The 19,983-nt window shown below is 46.5% G+C and overlaps 2 protein-coding genes across 3 annotated transcripts in view; one reads left to right on the top strand and one right to left on the bottom strand.

Annotated features, from left to right (window-relative positions):
* Positions 1–2,881: 2,881 nt before the first annotated feature.
* DOK5 (docking protein 5) overlaps positions 2,882–19,983 on the top strand; it is a 153,007-nt gene continuing 135,905 nt past the window's right edge. For both annotated transcript variants that reach the window (XM_055545351.1, XM_055545350.1), the window contains exon 1: positions 2,882–3,242. In XM_055545351.1, coding sequence (XP_055401326.1) covers positions 3,177–3,242 — 66 coding nt within the window. In that variant the 5' untranslated portion in view covers positions 2,882–3,176. The remainder of the gene's footprint in view (positions 3,243–19,983) is intronic.
* LOC129626130 (PSME3-interacting protein-like) lies at positions 7,390–8,243 on the bottom strand. Its single transcript, XM_055545353.1, is given in 2 exon segments — positions 7,390–7,929; positions 7,932–8,243. Coding segments are annotated over 2 exon segments (759 nt in total). The 5' UTR covers positions 8,158–8,243; the 3' UTR covers positions 7,390–7,396.

The raw sequence follows: 19,983 nt of genomic DNA on the forward strand, positions 1-19,983 counted from the left end.
CCATGGGATCACAAAGAGTCAGACACGACTGAGCAACTGAACCTGGGGTGCTAGATCGGGGGGTTCCAAATGGTACTATCAGGATTTGGTTTGCTTCTCTGAACCTCTTGATCTGCTTCTTCTGTGTGGCCTCCACTCCCAACGCTTCTGGGCTCTGTCCATCTAGACTCTATTTCAGCCAAACATAGTATGAACCTTTGGCCCAGTAGTCATCAAAAGTAACATATGTCTTAATGCGCCAATTTAGGTCATGTGTCCGTGTCTAAACCCATCAGTGTGTTTGAAGAAGGCAGGGTGCAAGGCTGCACAGCTGTGCTGGTGGTGGTACCTCAGGTAACAGCAGTGATCCTGGTGGAAGAGGCTCGTTTACAGGCTCTGGAAGCAAACAAAAACGGGTACGCACGAAGTTCCAAGTGTTCAAGTTGAGTTAAAAGCAGGGACTGAAATACTGATTTTTCTGTATCAGACTTACCTCTAGTGAAGCTGGATTGTGTGGCCGTGTGTCTGACTTACACGAGTTGTACAGTGTGCAGCTCCGCAGGCACTATTCACATTGTGCCTCTCTGCCAATTACTACTTTCTCTTCAGCAGTAGGTCTCCAAATGATTTTTTAAATCATTTCATCCTCTTTTGGCGAGAGATTTAAACTTAAAACATCATTTTCATTGAATGACAACTTGATGACAGAGCTGATGGCTTACTGTATAACAAAGAGAGTTCTCCCTGTCAGAAGATTTGATTTTTGATGGTCCCAATTTAGTCTCAGTTCCTCTGTGACACATTCTAGGGTGATTCTCTTCTTTAATTGACACCCATCAAACCAAGATGGCTCCAAGTCAGTGTTCCCAGGCAGAAAGAGTCCTATAATCTTAGAGTTGAAAACCTTTGACTGTCATCAGGTCAAAGAATCCACTAAATAAATAAATGAATCCTTTCCTCAGTAGCTCTGAGCAAAGATCACCCAGCCTTCACTCAGTCACCTCCAGGGGACAAGCACTGTCAGATTTCTGACTCGATCTTTGCCTCTGTCGACAGTACAGCTGATTGTAAAGATTTTTGGAAATCAACTAGTAACCTCCCTCCCCCTGACATCTGCTCTTCGGAAGGGGTATGATGTTGTTGTTCGGTCACTAAGTCATATCCGACTCTCTATAACCCCGTGGACTGCAGCACTCCAGGCTCCTCTGTCCTCTACAGTCCCCTGGAATTTGCTCCAATTCATATCTATTGAGTCAGTGATGCTATCCAACCATCTCATCCTCTGCTGCCTACTTCTCCTGTTGCTTTTAATCTTTGCCAGCATCAAGGTCTTTTCCAATGAATCAGGTCTTCACATCAGGTGGCCAAAGTACTGGAACTTCAGCACTAGTCCTTCCAATAAACATTCGGGGTTGATTTCCTCTAGGATTGACTGGTTTGCTCTCCTTTCAGTCCAAGGGACTCTCAAGAGTCTTCTCCAGCACCACTGTTCAAAAGCATCAGTTCTTTGGTGCTCAGTCTTCTTTATGGCCCAACTCTCACACCCATCATGACTACTGGAAAGATCGTAGCTTTGACTATAGGGACCTTTGTTGGCAAAGTGATGTCTCTGCTTTTTAATATGCTGTCTAGGTTGGTCACAGCTCTCCTTCCAAGGAGAATGGATGTAGGGCAGAGTTTACTATCAGAACTGGTGGCACATCCATCTCCCTTCTGGTGGAACCTGATTCAAATCTCTTTAATTCCTCTGAGCTTCAGTTTCTATAAAATGTAGCCCGTAGTAGTTCATTATTCCTTTAGCAGGATTAGCATATTGCCTAATGCCTTGTTCCAAGCAATGATTGCCGTTATCAACTCAAACAGGTTTCAAGAAGGCAGTGCGGCCAGGGCCAGGTGGATGTGCAATGGGTCCCCCTTTTGCCCTGTTCTGTAGGTGGCATCCTGCAATGGCTATGAACACGAGCCTTATAAGGGAGGGTACGTGTGGGGCATATGAGAGTCTACATGAGTCTGGCTAAGGGCTCAGAGGGTACCTGGCACTAAGGATTTATTCAGCATCTGCTCTGGGTCAGGCTTAGCGGGTACAGGTATTAATGAGGCCAAGGGTCAACCTCTGGGAAACTCACAACCGGCCTGGAAAGACAGACTCAAACAAGCAAAATGTAGAAAATGATATCACTGCAGGCTAGGTCCAGGATGCCAGGGAAATCCGAGCAAGCAGGCAGCTTAAGCCAGGACACTATCCCTTCCCTCCTATGCCAAGGTCAAGGCTAACCAGGGCAACAACAGCCCCCAGGCACACGCACAGCAGAGGCAAAAGCCAGTCCTTCTCCGGAAAGAGCTGGGGGTGCAGGGAGAGGAGGGGGAGACGCGGCTGAGAAAAGTGAAATTCCTTCTCCATCTGAAAGGAGCTGGGGATCTCCGCGGGCGTGGGCGAGGAGCGGGGGCACGCAGGGCAACTCGGGGTCCCGGGGAGGGGAGGGGTCGGAGGACCGGATCGGGCCAGGGGGGCGCCAGAGGGGTGGAGGGGAGAGTGCGCCGTCAAGGCTGTCTGCCTGCGGGTGGCCGGCGGCTCCTCCGGCTCCCTCTTCCCCGTCCCCCTCCCCCTTCTCCCTCTCTTCCCCCTACCCACCCGGACAGGCAGGGCTGGATCCCTGAGCGCTGCCCCTCCTCGCCCTCCCCCTCCTCCCCACCCCTCCCCCTCCTCCCCCTTCCTCGCCCTCCCCCCACCCCTCCCCCTCCCCCCCACCCCTCCCCCTCCTCCCCCTTCCTCGCCCTCCCCCCCACCCCAGAGGCAGGGGCTGGATCCCTGAGCGCCGCCCCTCCCTCCCCCTGCGCCTCCTCCTGCCCCCCTCCCTCTCCTCCTCCCCGCTCCCCTCTCCCCCTCCATTCTCCCCCAGTCTTGCAGAGGCTGGGCTGGATCCCTGAGCACCGCCCCTCCTCCGAGCAGGCCGGCTGATGAGTCAGCTGACGCGGGCGCCCCAGCCGCGCCGGCTCCCCGCGCTCCCCGAAGTGGCTGCGAGCCGGCCGCCCACTTCCAGGCTCGGGGACGGGAAAGTGATGCGCGCCTCCTGACGCCGCTCGGAGCCGCCGCCGCTCGGTCTGCGCTTTCTTCCCTGGCCCAGCCCAGAGCCCCGTCTTGACCCGAGGCCACTTAGGGCGCGCGCTGGGCGCGGGGAGCTCGCCGGCCGCCCGGGATGGCCTCCAGTTTCAATGACATCGTGAAGCAAGGCTACGTGAGGATCCGGAGCCGCCGCCTGGGGGTGAGTGTGGACCCGTCCTCCCGCCTCCCGGCGCGGGTTCAGGGTCCCGACCTCCGGCCAGCGTCCCTGGGGCTCTCCGGCGCGCAGCGCCGCGCCTTCCCGGCTGGAGCGCACCCGAGGCAGCCGCTGGAGCCGCTCTCGGTGTGTCGCGGGTCTATCTTTGTCTCCCGGGTGACTTGGCTTTCCGTCGGTGGCCGGTAGTCTCTGGAGCCCAGCGAATGGAAATAAATATTTCTCGGTAGCCATGGGAGTCGGCGCCGAGGAACCCGGGCGGGGGCGCCGAGCCTGCCGGGTGCCCCGGTGCCCCCACCCGCCGCCAACTTCACTCCAGCGGGGGTGGGGGACGGATCGGCCGGGCGAGGAACGGCGGCCGCTCGGGGTGCGAACCGGGTCAGTGACCCCCGACCCCGGAGAGACACTTCTGCCAAGAGAAAGGCTTTTTTCGGAACTCCGGGCCGTGGACGGTGACCCAGCCCCGGCCCAGGAGCTGGCGAAGGCGCCGTGGGTAGATGTCCTCGTCCTGAGCCTGGGCAGGGGATGTGTTGCTGGAGTACACACCGGATGCCCCCTGGAAGGCTGTCTGTTTAGGGCGGAACGGAACACCTGGCGCAGAGCTGGCGCTCTCTCTTTAAATATGTGCTGAAAGGAAGGATGGCTGAGCCGGAGGGCATTGGTGTGGACAGGTGTTGGCACAGGGATGGGTCCTCCTTTAAAACTCCCTCTCTGTGGCCCTTCTCCCCTTTGCTCTTCATTGACGAACTTCAGAGAGAACTTACTCTGCTTCTCTTTGGGCTTGAGTGGTGATGGCTAAGGAATTCTTGAGGGAGGGAGAGGATACTGGAATGATTTTTTTTTTTTAATTTCAGACTGCCTCATTTCTCTTTGCTTTGTGTCAGGTCTGTTGCTGCTTTTTTTTGTTTTTTTTTTTTTTCATTGTGTACTTTGGGGCGAGGGGGTTGGGGGGAGAAAAGTTTACTTTGCTAATGTCTGAAATAATGGTAATGTCAGTAATGGCCACAGGGATAACTTAAACATCTTTCTCCACAAATATATGTCATTGGCACTGTTCTCTTATTTGATCTTTGGACTTGTTAATGTGCTAGATAATTTTACTGGAAATTGAAATTTCACCGTATTAAACAGCTAGACAGGAAAACCTGCTGGTGGGAAATATCCATAACTATTAAAAGCTCTTACCTGATTTGTTTTGGTCCTTTGCTTTCTTTCTTCCTTCCTTCTCCCTTTTCTCCCTCTCTTTCTTTCCTTTATTTTCTTCCTTTCTTTCCCTGCTGGTTACCATTTTTTAGCAACTATGTCTTGTATAATTGTGAATATACAAATATATAATTATGGAGCAGTGTAAGAGAACTAACCAGTCCCTATCAACCGTAAGTTTCCTTGGTTTTCTTCCCTGCTATGCAGACATTCTGATCAACAGGAACAGCTTTTGTTAGGGTATTTAATCTAATGACTCTCATGCAAAGAGTCAGAAATAATAGGAACTTTTTATTTTTCATAACCTTGTGGGCCAGCCAAGTGTTACAGTGTTAAAAGGAGCATTTGAAAACACCATTCTAATTTTAGATTTACTCCATCATGTCAGTTGAGGAAATTGATGAGACATCCATTCTGTGCTAGAGAGCATTCCAATAGAAAGAGAACGTGAATTATTAATGTACAAAATGTGAATTATTCATAAGGATCAGTTTATACCAAATTGTGACACGTGGTGATTTATTTGAAAAACTAGTTAGCATAACTATCTAGTTTATAGTAAATGAGACTTTTTTTCTGTAATATTACTACTGACACAACGTAGTCCCATGTGTGTGCCAGGAAAGGAAAAGTAGTTTACTTTGCATTTACTTTATATTTTATAGTATTTTGGATGCCAACAGAAGTGTACTTTCTTAGGATTTATTCATTGTGTCTGTGTTAATACTCAAATAGATTTTTGAATATTTATTGAATGATGGTTATTGTTCATGGAGAGAAAAGGTCAAAAATAATCAAAATCTAGTTTTATTTGTTCAGTTTGGTTTTATCACCAGTTAATTTTAAAAAGTGTTCTAAATAGTATAATTTATCATTAGAAGCTGAGGAGGCTGTCGGAACCACTGCAAGATAAAGTTTTAATGGAGGCCTCAAGAAGAATACATTGGGAAAATGGCATAGGCACCATCAGTCTAAAGAAAGAAAAGTTAGTGGAGCTGATCGAGGCAGAAGCTGGCTTGGAACAGCAGGCAGCGTGTGCAAGTCTCAGAGAGTGGTAGGACTTCACCTTAGTGCACTGCAGGTGTTCAAGTTGTGCAAGTTGAACATGCTGCTGCTGCTAAGTCGCTTCAGTCGTGTCCGACTCTATGCGACCCCATAGACAGCAGCCCACCGGGCTTCCCCGTCCCTGGGATTCTCCAGGCAAGAACACTGGAGTGGGTTGCCATTTCCTTCTCCAATGCATGAAAGGGAAAAGTGAAAGTGAAGTCGCTCAGTCGTTTCCGACTCTTTGCGACCCCATGGACTGCAGCCTACCAGGCTCCTCCATCCATGGGATTTTCCAGGCAAGAGTACAGGAGTGGGGTGCCATTGCCTTCTCCAAATTGAACATGGATTGAACTAAAAGTCAACGCCTGACTTTGCAAATTATAAGCCTCTTGAAGAACCAAATGACACGGTGGCTTTATTAATGGAATGCAGACAAGTGTCTGAGGGTTAGAACCATGTTTAGGAGAGTTTATAATTAAACAAGAAAACAACACTTTAGGGTGAGCAGCTGTTGTGCTTAGGAATGCCCCTGCAGATTTGGAAAAAGAAGAAAAGAGACAAACTCTCCTTCCCTTACTTGTTAGCTTTGTGACCCTTGACTTCTCTTGGCCTCAGTTTTCTTATCTGTACAGTGAACAGTGTTTAACGATGCTGTGAACTTTGGATAAGATGATATCTATGAAAATGCACTGGAAGCATACAGCCTTGGTTCTGATTGCATCATTTCTTTGGTATAATTAGAGATGAGTTGGGGTTGGTGGAAGGACATAGGAATTATTGATTTCCTTATCTTTCTATCTAGAAGTGTCCAAAGCCGTATATATTTATGCAGTTTTCATTGGATGCAGTTTTTACAAATACATTAAGTGATTTGTGATTTTGTTGTTGTTGTTATTTAATACTGATTTATTTCTCACGAGGGACCAAGAAAATATACACGGCAAACATTGGTGCCGTCTCCAGGGGCTTATGTCACATTCACAGGTTTGATTATCATTAAGTTCCTTGTCCTCACTTGCGTGTGTGCCGAGTCTCTTGAGTTGTGTCAGACTCTGCAACGCTATGGACTGTATCCTGTCAGGCTCCTCTGTCCATGGGATTCTCCAGGCAAGAATACTGGAGCGGGTTGCCGCGCCCTCCTCCAGGGGATCTTCCCAACTCAGGGATTGAACCTGCGTCTCTTATGTCTCCTGCATTGGGAGGCAGGTTCTTTACCCCTAGTGCCACCTGGGAAGCCCTGCCCTCAAACACACTTGTAGTTACCCCCACAAAAATACAGTATGCAAGTCACAAACACACACAAATATAATGCATTTAAGTGATTTTTCTTTATTTTGGACATAGTTTAGAATCTTTACTTAGTCACACAACATCAAGAATCAGCTAGTTCCAGGGCCTTGCGCGTTGTTCCATTATTAGGGCTCTCCTTGCCCCAGCCCCGCCTGCCACACACTCCACAATGCAATATAATCACTTAGAATAGAATGTTTAAACGATATCTATTCAATAAACTGTCCCTGCTTCTTAATGATGTTGGAAAAGGAAAAAAAAAAAAAGAAAAAACAAGAAGGCACCAGAATCCAAACTCTTTGCAAGCTGCATGGTACCTGTCTTCCCAGGGTGTTTTTGGTGAAACCTCGGCTGGGCCGCAGTCTGCATCAGTGTGGACAGAGGTTGTGGGGCTGGCTTGGGCATCTGTGTTGGAGTAGAAAGAGAAACCAAACACAAGGCTGGCCACAGGTGGATTCTGGCACATTTTAGATGCAGTTAAAAATGTCACGGTGTGCATAAGGAGCAGGCAAAGGAGTTTCTGTGGGAAGTAATGCCTGTAGGCAGAATAAACTGTCCAGTCTACTCTTGGGGAGGAGCACCCTTTGGTGAGAACAGAGGAGCTAGGGGGCCTCGAGGAAGGTGTTGGTTCGGAAAATGGAGGAGACGATCTTGCCCATGGTGTCGATGGTGCCTTCGCTGTCTGAGCTGGACTCAGAGTCACTGCTCCCGGAGTAGGCGCCCAGGCCCGGGAGGATGCCGAGACAGACGGCCGCGGACGGACAGTGGATGGAGGGACTGCTCAGGGAGGTGCTTCCCAGGGACACGCAGGACGGGGCTTCTTGATTCTTGTCATCTGGGTCAAGGTCCGATTTCAGTCTTTTCACACTGTTCCCACTCTCTGAACTCTTATGCTTCACAGCTCCTGCCAACAGCTTTGCCTGGGAGAACTTGTTCTTGGTTTCTGTGGGTTTCACAGCTTTCTTCTCCACTTCCTTCTTGTTTTCTGAAGAAATTCCAACCTTGTTGAGATTACTTCTGTGTTCCTTCAGTTCTTTCAGTTCTTCTTCTCTTCGCTGTTTTTCTATTAGTTCTTGCTGCCGAGAAACCTCATCAAGGACGTTGGTCTCATCTTCGTCTAAGCCTCTTACCATGATTTGAATTTGAACTGTTCTTCATACTCCTGCTGCTTCCTGTCTTTCTGTTCCTGTAGCCTTTCATACAGGGACCGAGGGTCATAAACCTGCTCTGGGCATTGTTCTGGATCTTCAGGTTTTCGAACCTTTTCCCATTCTTCTTGTCTCCTTTTGCACCGTTCATCTAGCTCTGCCTCAGATACAAACCTCTTTTTGATAACAAGGTTACCGTCATCCCCTCCATCCATAATGGAACAGTCTACCAGCGTGCGGGAGGCGAGACCCCCTCACCTTGGCGGTGCCCAGCTCAAACTGCCACCGCAAACGCCGCTTGCTCTTGAGAAAAAATAAAAAGAAGGAAAGTAAAAACAGAAAGAATGAAAGCAAGAAAACAGCCTTTGCTTTGGTATTTCTTTCTACCCTTCAGGGCTTCCTTTTCCTCCTAAGTGATTTTTCAATAAGGCGTGAGACATTCTAAGACCATCCCTGTTCAGATGGGCCTCAGTAAGTGGTCACCGTTAGTTGAGATACTAAGCAGTTTAAGTGATTAAGCAGCCAAATATTTGTAGTCTTGCTTTTTTCTATAAACATCCGAAAGCTTAGAAATTCACGTCATTTAACTCAGAAGAAGCCTCCGTATCTTCACGTCTTTATTCTCCAGCCTCATCTCCGTTGGTTCATGGAGCTGTCCAGTTGGGCCCCGGGGCTGCATTTGCTCAGGAACGTCGATGGCACTGCTTTGGGGGATGGGGAGGGGTCTGTCCACAGTTGTTTGGCAAATCCACTAAAGGCATTAAACATGTGTTTTTAGAGGAGTGATGAATCAGGTGATTTTAGAGGAGTGATGAATCATTAGCAATGATGAAAGACGACAGGGAGGCTGGTGTGCTGGGTCACAAAGAGCTGAGCGCGACTGAGCTACTGAACTGCAACAACAGTTTCTTCCCTCGCAATGGAGAGGATTCCCGGGCAGTAATTGTCAGGACGTGTCCACCGGTGAGTCTCAGACCTGTTTACTTTATCTGCATGCAGTTCCCCTTGATTACTTGATTTTATGTACTTTTTAGCATTTATGTAGCTATTTGGCTGTGCTGAGTCTTGGTTGCAGCCTGTGGGATCTAGTGCCCTGACCAGGAATCCGGTGCCCTGCATCGGGCGTGTGGAGTCTTAGTCACTGGACCACCAGGGAAGTCCCTGGGAGGGTGGGTGGGTTAGCCGCTGCGTCAGGGAAGTCCCCATTTGCCTCTAAACAGCATCTCTGTGCTCACCTACCAAGGAAGGACCTCTTCTCCCATCAAGCCCACATCTTCATCTGATCGGCTCCTAGGCTCAGGCTTAATATATCCAACCACCCATATTTTCATCCTAGCCGGCTTCTCCTGGAGCCTGTATCTCAGCCACTATAGGTCCCGGTATTTCAGTTGCCCTGTAAAAATCAGTCAAGCAGTCAAACAAGCAAGCAGCAAAGGATCAAAGCTTAGTCTCTGTTCTCGCTCCTTCCCTTATCTCTTACCACCACAGCCAGTCCATCACGAAATGCTGTAAGCTTTGTTTTAGAAGTATAGCTAGAGTCCAGTGACCTCTCATACCATCTGCCACTACCGCCCTGGCCCAAGCCCCCTGATTTATCTCCCTCACTGCTCAGACCACCAAAGCCTTTCCCTGTGATCCAGACTGACGGCCTTACCACCAGCTCCCAGGTCCTGTGCTGACGCAGAATGTTTGCTCTTGCTCTTCCCTCCGCCTGGAATACGGTTCCACCAGGTTATCTCCTCCTGTCCGTCTCCTCACCTCCTTCAGCCTTTCTGCAAGTGCCGCCTTCTCATCGAAACCTTCCAGCCCTCCTGTTTTATCTCTACCCTCCTCCTCTCCCTGTATCCCTTCCATTTTTTCTCTCTAGACTTAGTATCCACTTACCTACTGATCTGTCTGTAGGTTTTACCTGTTGATTGCCTGTATCTCCCAAATAGCATGTGGAGCTCCATGAGGGCTGGGACTTCTCTCTCTTTTCATTATAGCTGAACCCCAGTGCCTGGAGCAGTTTCCAGCATGGAGACGCACTTGATGAAGGTTTATTGTGTGAATGAATGGATGAATGAATGCATCATTATAGCTGGACCACAGTGCCAGCATGAAGAAATACTTAAAAATGTATTGGATGAATGAATGAAACCATCAGTTATAGTTGAACCCCAATGCCTGGAACGGTTTCCATAATGGAGAAACACTTGATGAAAATGTATTGAATGAATGAATGAATCCATCAATTATAGCTGAACCCCAGTGTCTGGAACAATTTCCAGCATGGAGAAGCGCTTGATGAAAATTTATTGAATGAATGAATGAATCCATCAATTATAGCCGATCCCCCAGTGCCTGGAGCAGTTTCCAGCATGGAGAAGCACTTGATGAAGATTTATTGAATGAATGAATGAATCCATCACTGTCTCCTGGTTTAAGAGCATGGGCTCTGACATGAGACTGTTAAAATCCCAATTCAGCGGCTGGTTATGTGAGTTTTGGTGAGATATTTAATATTAAGAAGCCTCAGTCTCCTGTAAAAATAGGGAGGCTCATAATATCCGCCTAATAGAAGATCCTCATGAAAGGCTTAACACAGCGCTTGACATAGCGGAAACCCTACCAGTGTTTTTACCGCTCTCCCTCTTACCACCGGCGCCGTTAGAGGATAATGGTGCTTACGTGGTGATGTTATACCTCTTCTACTGCGATAGCTGTCCTCCTCAGAGAACTCGCTCTTTAGTTAGGAAAACAGATGTAACATCTGTGAAGTAGTTACTGAACAACCACTGATGCTAGGTTATGGCCAGGGATATTGGCCACCATAGAATTTTTCCTGATCGTTAGGTACATGGCAGAAGTGTCAGGACAGAGAAACTCATCCGTGTGCAAGTTTGGTTTGAGCAAACTCATCAGACAAGAGCAACACTCTGTTAATTTGAGGATCTTTTTTTTGGGAGAAGTGGGGCTGGCAGAGTAGATTTGAAAAGTTGGTTAATGAATGGCCAAATTTCAGGTGGAAATATTTTCTCACCCCTTTCGTTTCTCAGTTTCTCTTGACCCAGCCTGCCAGAGACGTTTCATTTTTCATTTAGGGTTTTAGGTTGCAGAGATGATCAGGAATCTGCGTGTTAAGTTATATTCCTTACTAACACTGAAATCGTAGGAATGGATTAAATTAACCACATGCCGTCAGTACGGTCGCTCAGTCGTGTCCGACTCTTTTGCGACCCCCTGGACTCCTGGCCCCCTAGGCTCCTCTGTCCATGGGATTCTCCAGGCAGGAATGCTGGAGTGGGTTGCCATGTCCTCCTCCAGGGGGTCTTCCTGACCGAGAAATAAGACCCGTGTCTCCTGCTCTGGTGGGCAAAGTCTTTACCACTGAGCCACCAGGGAAGTCCCGCCATCAGTACACGAGTGTGTGTACACACGTGTGCACACAAGCACATGTAATCATTCAGTAAGATCCATGAAGCACCCTTTTCCTTTCTCAAGGAAAAGAGACTTGGAGGCTGACTTCCTGTAGTGAAATTTACGGTCAGACACTCAGCTAAGACTATGGGCTTCCCAGGTGGCCCTAGTGGTAAGGAACCTGCCTGCAGCGCAGGAGACCCAGGTTCCACCCCTGGGTTGGAAAGATCCCCTGGAGAAGGAAATGGTGACCCACTCCAGTGTTCTTGCTGGGAAATCCCATGGACGGAGGAGCCTGGTGGGCTACCGTCCACGGGGTTGCAAAGAGTCAGACATGACTGAGCGTGCGTGCGCATGCACACACACAAGAGTACTTAGTATCTTAGCCCCACTTGAATCTGCTTCACTGGTGTCATGTCAGAAGTTCCTTCCAGCTGGTATTTTAGTCATCTTTATTTGATCGTCCTTGTGGATGGTATGATTAATTATGCATAAAGTCAGCCTTTAATCATCAGCCCCAAAACTGATTTAAGCAAAGAATGGCCAATTTAGTGATTTTGTGTGTAGACATAAACCAAATTATGGACGTGATCATTTCCCCCACATCTGCCAATGTATTTTTTAATAATATTCATGAGATGACTAGAAAGATTTATTTTTTAAGCAGTTTTGTGGATCATTATCTTTGGTATTTTAAGAATTCTGTTTTCATTCGGGGTATATTTGCTTTCATTTATTTTAACATGCATCAGATATTTATGGAGTGAATACTCGTGTTAAGAAGCTTAGGGAACACTACCCTAAATAAGACAGATGTGGTCAACATCCGTGGGGAATTGACACTCTATTCTGGGGCTGGTGTTATTAACATGAGATTAATATATTCACTCTAGTTGAGAAAGAATTCGTTTGAGCAACAGGTCAAATATTGAAGTGAAAAGGCATCTTCAGGTCTTTCCTTGTTTCATTTTCATGAAACGAGGGAGGGGAAATTTGATTTTCCTGTTACTCTAGGAATTTGATTCTGATCGGGTGGAAATCAAATCTTCAGGGATTCTGAGCCAGGAAGAGATTAGTCTGCCTCCATTCTGCAAACGCCCTGTTTCTGTGAAGTTCAAAATGAAGCTAATAGTTTAGAAATGCCGCAGACATATGTGGAAGTTAAAATAGCTTCTTTCTAGAATGCAGATGCCTGCATTTTGGATGAGGTTTTTCAGAGCAGTCGGCAGGCTGTGCTTATTTTATGAGTGTTCTAAGTCTCTGTTGGTGCCCTGGGTCTCAGAGAATATAAGTGGTAGCTGTGTGTGCTGTGTTATGGATAGGCTGCAAATGATTTCCTCAGGTGATGCTTCATGGCTCTTGTGGGATTCTTAGAGAAATCTAGACTTTTGTGTCCCCAAACCGCTCACCTCCCACCTTGCAGATTTCCAAAACTGTGAAGAACCACTGTCTCATTTTTTAAAATTAGAATTTTAGGGACTTTATTGGTGGTGCAGTGGCTCAGACTCCAAGCTGCCACGGCAGGGGGCCCGGGTTCCACCCCTGGTCAGGGAACTACATCCCACGTGCCCCAAAGACGTGTTCCCAGGCCTCAGCTAGAGATCCCGCGTGCTGCAGCGAAGACCGAGATCCTGTGTGCCGCAATTAAGCAAGGTGCAGCTTAAAAAAGAGTTAAAATTTTAGCTTTTACATAATCGTAGGTTCACAAGAGGTGTGAGAAGTGACACAGAGAGAGAGCCGTGCCCTTCCGCCAGGCTCTCCCAGGGCTGATGCTTTTTGAGTCCCCGGTATCACAGTCAGGGTACTGGTATACCATCAAGGGACAGAGCGTCCGTCCACAGCACGGTCCTCCCCACTGTCTTTTGTAGCTGCCCCTGCGTCCCCCCACCCCTGCCCCACAGCCCTGAAGCCCTGACAACGTGAATCTGTTTTCCATTTCTGTGGTTTTATCGTTCATCATTTCAAAAATATTATAGAAATGGAACCATGCAGTATGGGATGTTTTGGATTTTTTTTTTAACTCCGTATAATTCTCTAGAATTGTGCTGGTTGTCATGGGTTCTGTGGGTATGGATGGTTGTTGTTGTTCAATCTCTCAGTCGTGTTCGGCTCTCTTCGAACCCATGGACTGCAGCATGCCAGGCTTGCCTGTCCTTCACCGTCTCCTGGAGCTTACCCAAACTCATGTCCACTGAGTTTGGACGTGAGTCCATATAACCATCTCCTCCTCTGTCATCCCCTTCTCCTCCTGCCCTCAATCTTTCCCAGCGTTAGGGCTTTTTCTGAGTGGCTCTTTGCATCAGGTGGCCAATGTATTGGAGCTTCCGTTTCAACATCAGTCCTTCCAATGAATATTCAGGGTTCATTTCCTTTAGGATTGACTGGTTTGGCAGCAGTCTCCTTGCTGCCCAAGGGACTCTCAAGAGTCTTCTCTAACACCACAGTTTACAAGCATCCATTCTTTGGTGGTTTGCCTTCTTTATGGTCCAGCTCTCGCATCCATACATGGACGACTGGAAAACCTTAGCTTTTACTACAGGGACCTCTGTCCACAAAGTAATGTCTCTGCTTTTTAGTACATTGTCTAGATTTGTCATAGTTTTTCTTCCAAGGAGTAAGCATCTTTTAATTTCATGGCTGCAGTCACCACCTGCAGTGATTTTGGAACCCAAGAAAATAAACTCTGTCACTGGTTCCATTGTTTCCCCATCTTTTTGCCATGAAATGATGGGATTGGAAGCTATTCCTTTTCCCTTTTTACTGCTAAGCTGTAGTCCAGGGTATGGATGTGCCGTAGTTTGTTTAGCTGTTCAAATAGTGAGGGATATCTGGGGGGTATTTTCCATTTTAGGCTGTTATGAATAGGTTGATGTAAATATCTGGGCTAGGGTTTTTGTGAGAATGTAAATTTTCATACCTCTAGGAAAACGCCCTAGGAGTACAATTGCTGTGTGTATTTGTAGTTGCATGTTTATTTTTATAGGAAACCACCAAACTGTTTTTCACATTTTACATTCACAGCAGCATCACGGGAGTGACCCAGTCTCTGCATCCTTGCAGCATTTGGGGTTGCCCCAGCTTTTGGAGTGAGTCTCGGCGTAGACGTTCTCACGTGTGATGCTGGTCCCTCCTTGTGATGCTGAGCATTTTTCATGTTCCAGCTTGTCAGCTATACGTACATTTTGGGAAAATGCCTATTCATGTCTTTTGCCCATTTTCTATTTGGATTGTTTTTTAACTGTTGAGTTTTGAGAGTTCTTTGTATATTCTTGATATCAATCCTTTTCAGACATGTGGTTTGCAAATATTTTCTCTTAGCTTATGATTCTTATCCTTTTAACAAGGTCTAGCACAGGGCAGACATTTTTAAGTTGATGAATTCCAATTTATCATTTTTTTTTCCTTTTCATACTAATCCTTTGCCCAGCCCAAGATCCCAACTATTTTTTCCTACTTTTTCCCCTAAATATTTTATAGTTTTACCTTTTACATTTAAGACTATGGTCCATTTTGAGTCAATTTTTATATACGGTGTGCATTTGATATGAAGGTTCGTTTTCTGCCTATGGATGTCCAGTTGCTGCAGGACCATTTGCTGAAGCGCTGTCTTTTCTCCATGGAGCTTATTTACGTCATCTGTCCCTAGTCCTCTGTTTTATTCCACTGTTCTGCATGTCTCCGTTGTGCCTTGACGTGTCAACATGTGTCTACATGTGTAGCTATACTGTGTCTTGAAGTGGGGTGGACTGGTTCTTCCCACTTTTTTTTTCTTTTTTGAAATTGTTTTTATTCTAAAGTTGAAATGATAAAGTTGAAAATTTGATCAACATATAGTGGAAAAAAGTTATGTTTATTGAATCAAACGGATATAGTAACTAATATTCCCAATCAATATTTTTATCAAGTCGCTCAGTCTTTAAGTGGGTCCAGGTGGGAGGAGGGATAATAGAATAATGTCTTGGCCCGCAGTCGGTGCTCAATGAGCATTAAATTCAATGAGTAAAACCCTGAAATAACATTTTGCATATTCAGTTATGAAACGGACAGAAAGCCTAGCCTCTCATGAGTATGCATACTCAGAAATCCCAAGAGTTCTGTAAAATTCTTTGAGCGGTGTTTGTAGGCAGCCCTGCTGCCGCATCCACGCTGCAGTCCTCAGCGCAGGACAAACGTGGAGACGGGCACGCCGGCTGGAGTAAGAGCGGCCTGGTTCCCCCGTCCTGCTGCTGGCCATCTGCTGTGACCAGCGCGTGTCGCTGAACTTCTCTCACGCCAGCTCCCGCTGTAGCAAAGATGGAGGTGTCAAGGTCTGACCTGCCGGCCTCCCCCGGCCGCCTCGGAGCCAGAGGTGTGGCCGTGGATGCGGAGAGCCTGCCCGAGCGCGCTGCACACCCCGCCCAGTCCCAGGTGGTCCCCACAGTGCCCTGCTGTTGGCCTCCTGAGTGCAAAAGAGCAGAGGGAGCTTGGGATGGCCCTGTGCTGCTCTGGGCTGTGCCAGACCCCAGAACCACAACAGATGACTGGAAAACTTTCTAGATTTATGATTTACTTTGGAGTCACAATGTTGAATTTCTGACCAAAAAAAAGAAAAAGAAAGAAAGAAATAGATCCTCTTTACCTACAACAAAAAATGACTTTTGCCTGTATCAATTCTTTTTAATTTACTAGTATTTTACACTATATGTACATGGTTAAAAAATTAAAAAAGCAAAAAACGATCAAATGAAGAGGAAAGTTCTCTCCTACTCCAGACTTGTCTCCATTTCCGGGCAATTCTACGTGGATTCTTGTGTATTTGTATGGAGATATTTATTTGTATAGGCATATATAAAAATGCATGTGTTTTTGTGTGTGTGTAATTTGCTTTGCATGCTTGGGTTCATGTTATTTAGTACTGTTATTCTATCTTTGTTCTTTTAACTTATGTTGGAGCACTTTTCTGAAATTTTTATGGATTTCCAATATTCACTTGGGCTTCCATGGTAGCTCAGCTGGTAAAGAATCCACCTGCAGTGCAGGAGACCCCAGTTCGACTCCTGGCTTAGAAAGACCCCCTGGAGAAGGGGAAGGCTACCCACTCCAGTATTCTGGCCTAGAGAATTCCGTGGACTGTATAGTCCATGGGGTCACAAAGGTCGGACGCGACTGAGCGACTTGCACTTTCACTTTATCGATATTTACTTTCACTTTATCAATATTTACTTATTTGGCTCCATTTCTTTAATTAGCTCACACTAATAGTGGACATCTTAATGTAATTTCTAATTGTTGCTAATTAAACAGTGAAGCAGTAAACATCCTGTGCACACACTTATGGGCGTATACGATGCTCTGTTTCTAAGATAAATTCTAGAACAGAAGCTGTTCTTACAAAATTATGTTCATTTAGAATTTTGGTAAATTCATCTAATTTTCCTTCAAAGAGGGTGTAGCAGGTGTACTTCCCCTGAGAGTGCTCAGAATCATTTGTTTTTGCCAGTCCTCCCTTGAGGTGTGTTTAACTCTGTGTGTGTTCAGCTTCAAAAGGATGTTCTCCTGCAAGGATGTTCCTTCGTTTGGTCCCCAACTCTCCAAATTTATTCTGCTTGCAGCAAACATTATCTAGTAATCCAATCCAATCCTATCCTATCTGTATTTTAAAACTCTCTAATGCCTTTTCCTTACCCATAAATATTCTGCAGTGTCCTCAAGACACTCTGTAATCTGTACCCGGCCATAACTCATCCCACCCAAACCCGTGCTCAAATAAGTTCACATCCCCCTTGGTGCTCAACCAAACCTGCCCACTTGAGTTTCTCCATTGGCCAAACTCTCCATCCTCTGTTATTGCCTTTATACATGCTTTTTCATTGATTAGAAAATTCTTCCACTTGTTTTTATTTTCTGTACTTCTTTCTCATCCTGAAACTCTCAGCTGGGATGTTGCTAATCTGGAGATGCTTTTCCAAACACCATCACACATCTAGATGGTGGAAAAAGCCAGTTGGCACATGTATTTTTTAGTTCAGTTCAGTCACTCAGTCGTGTCTGACTCTTTGCGACCCCATGGACTGCAGCACGCCAGGCTTCCCTGCCCATCTCCAACTTCCAGAGCTTGCTCAAACTCACGTCCATCGAGTCAGTGACGCCATCCAACCTTCTCATCCTCTGTCGTCCCCTTCTCCTCCTGCCCTCAATCTTTCCCAGCATCATAGTCTTTTCCAATGAATCAGCTCTTCATATCAGGTGGCCAGAGTATTGGAGTTTCAGCTTCAGCATCAGTCCTTCCAATGAATAGTCAGGGTTGATTTCCTTTGGGATTGACTGGTTTGATCTCCTTGCAATCCAAGGGTCTCTCAAGAGTCTTCTCCAACACCATAGTTCAAAAGCATCAGTTCTTTGGTGCTCAGCCTTCTTTATGGTCCAGCTCTCAAATCCATACATGACTACTGGAAAAACCATAGTTTTGACTGTAGGTACCTTTGTTGACAAAGTAATGTCTCTGCTTTTTAATATGCTATCTAGGTTGGTCTATAGCTTTTCTTCCAAGGAGCAAGCATATTTATTTGTGTGTGTGTGTGTGTGTTTAATTAATTTATTTTTTATTGAAGAATAATTGCTTTACAGAATTTTGCTGTTTTCTGTCAAACCTCAACATGAATCAGCCATAGGCGTCTTTTAATTTCATGGCTGCAGTCACCATCTGCAGTGATTTGGGAGCCCCCCAAAATAAAGTCTCTTATTGTTTCCATTGTTTACCCATCTATTTGTCATGAGTGATGGGACCGGATCTTAGTTTTCTGAATGTTGAGTTTTAAACCAACTTTTTCACTCTCCTCTTTCACTTTCATCAAGAGGCTCTTTAGTTCTTCTTCTCTTTAAGGGTGGTGCCATAAGGGTGGTGTCATCTGCATATCTGAGGTTATTGATATTTCTCCTGGCAATGTTGATCCCAGCTTGTGCTTCATCCATCAAGGCGTTTTGCACAATGTACTCTACATGTAAGTTAAATAAGCAGGGTGACAATATACAGCCTTGATGTACTCCTTTCCTGATTTGGAACCAGTCTGTTATTCCATGTCCAATTCTCACTGTTGCTTCTTGACCTGCATACACATTTCTTAGGAGGCAGGTCAGGTGATCTGGTATTCCCATCTCTTGAAGAATTTCCCACAGTTTGTAGTGATCCTCACAGTCAAAGGCTTTGGCATAGTCAATAAAGCAGAAGTAGACATTTAAATTATTTAAAATCAAATAAAATTCAAAATATTCAGTTCCTTAATGATGCTAGCCACTTTCAAATGCTCAGTGGTGACGGTTTTGTTGGTTCCTACCACGAGAATAGAACAGTTCCACATTTTTGGGAATTCTGTTGATTAGTGCTGCTCCAGTTTCTTCATACCACTCGTGGCTGCTTTAAAATATGTGATTGAGAACTTCCCTGGTAGTCCAATGATTAAGAATCCACATGCCAGTGCAGGGGACACAGGTTCCGTCCTCCTTCCAGGAACTGAGACCCCACATGCTGTGGGCAGCTGAGCCCATGTACCACAACTATGACACCTGAGCTTGAAGCCCACGCCCCGCAACAGCAGGGGCCCCTGCAGACAGAGGCCCGAGCACCACAGCTGGGGAGGGGCCCCAGGTCACCGCAACCGGGGAAAGCCTGTGTGTCACACCCAAGATCCCGTGCACCCAAAAATAAATGAGTAAACATACAACTTTTAAAAATTGAAAAACATTAATGTTAAGAATGTGTTACCTTAAAAAAAAAATGAGATTGAATGTGTTGTTTTGGTGGTTTTTCCCTCATTAGTCTGTGAGCCACACGTGGGTACAGCTTATTCTTGTCTTGCTTCCTGCTTTTTTCCTTAGAGTTCAATAAGTATTTGTCGAATGAATGACTGAGTGAATTGAAGAATTCCTCCAAGCTCTTAACTGTATCATTCTGCCATATTGATGAGAGTCTTTCTGGGAAGGGGCCGGACACGTCATGATTTTATCCATGTCTTCTTCAACATTCCAGTGAGACACCTGAGCAGGGCCCTAATTCTTTCCCCACCATCGTCTGGGATTATTTTTTCTCACCGGGCTTGACATTTCAGCATCCATTGGCCAGCCGTGTGAAGGTTGCCTTGGATTCAGCTGGACCGTCGTGTTGGCACTGCATTGCACCTTCCAGATCTCCACTGTCTCTTCAGGATGGAACCTCTTGAGCCCTCTGGAAGTGCTGAGAGTGCTGTAGACAGCTCGTGGCCCAGCCCTGTCCTGACGCTGAAAAGCTGCATGCCCGACGCCAGGCCCCTTTCCGGGGCGTGTCCTGGCCCCAGTGACTGCCCCAGCTTGGGACAGTTCTGCAGGCGGCCAGCTCCCGGGCTGGGGGTCTCCATGGGGCACAGTGGACAGAACATCACAGCTGACCCGCACCTGATGTGGCTTCCAGAGCCCTCCCAGGAGACTTTCTGGATGCACATCTCCTTAGAGTCTGCTTCCTGCTAGTAAACTCAATTTGCAATTGCAAACCTGCAGCCCAGTCTTCCAAAGAGGGAGCCGAGACCTTGGCAAGGGTGTGTGTGGCTTGACTTGCTGGCCCATCGTTTCTGCCTGTGTTTCACCGGGTGTTCTCAACACCAAAACGGTTCTTTAGTTCACTTTTCATAAAA

Source organism: Bubalus kerabau, chromosome 13 (assembly GCF_029407905.1).
Source record: "Bubalus kerabau isolate K-KA32 ecotype Philippines breed swamp buffalo chromosome 13, PCC_UOA_SB_1v2, whole genome shotgun sequence".
NCBI lineage: Eukaryota > Metazoa > Chordata > Mammalia > Artiodactyla > Bovidae > Bubalus > Bubalus kerabau.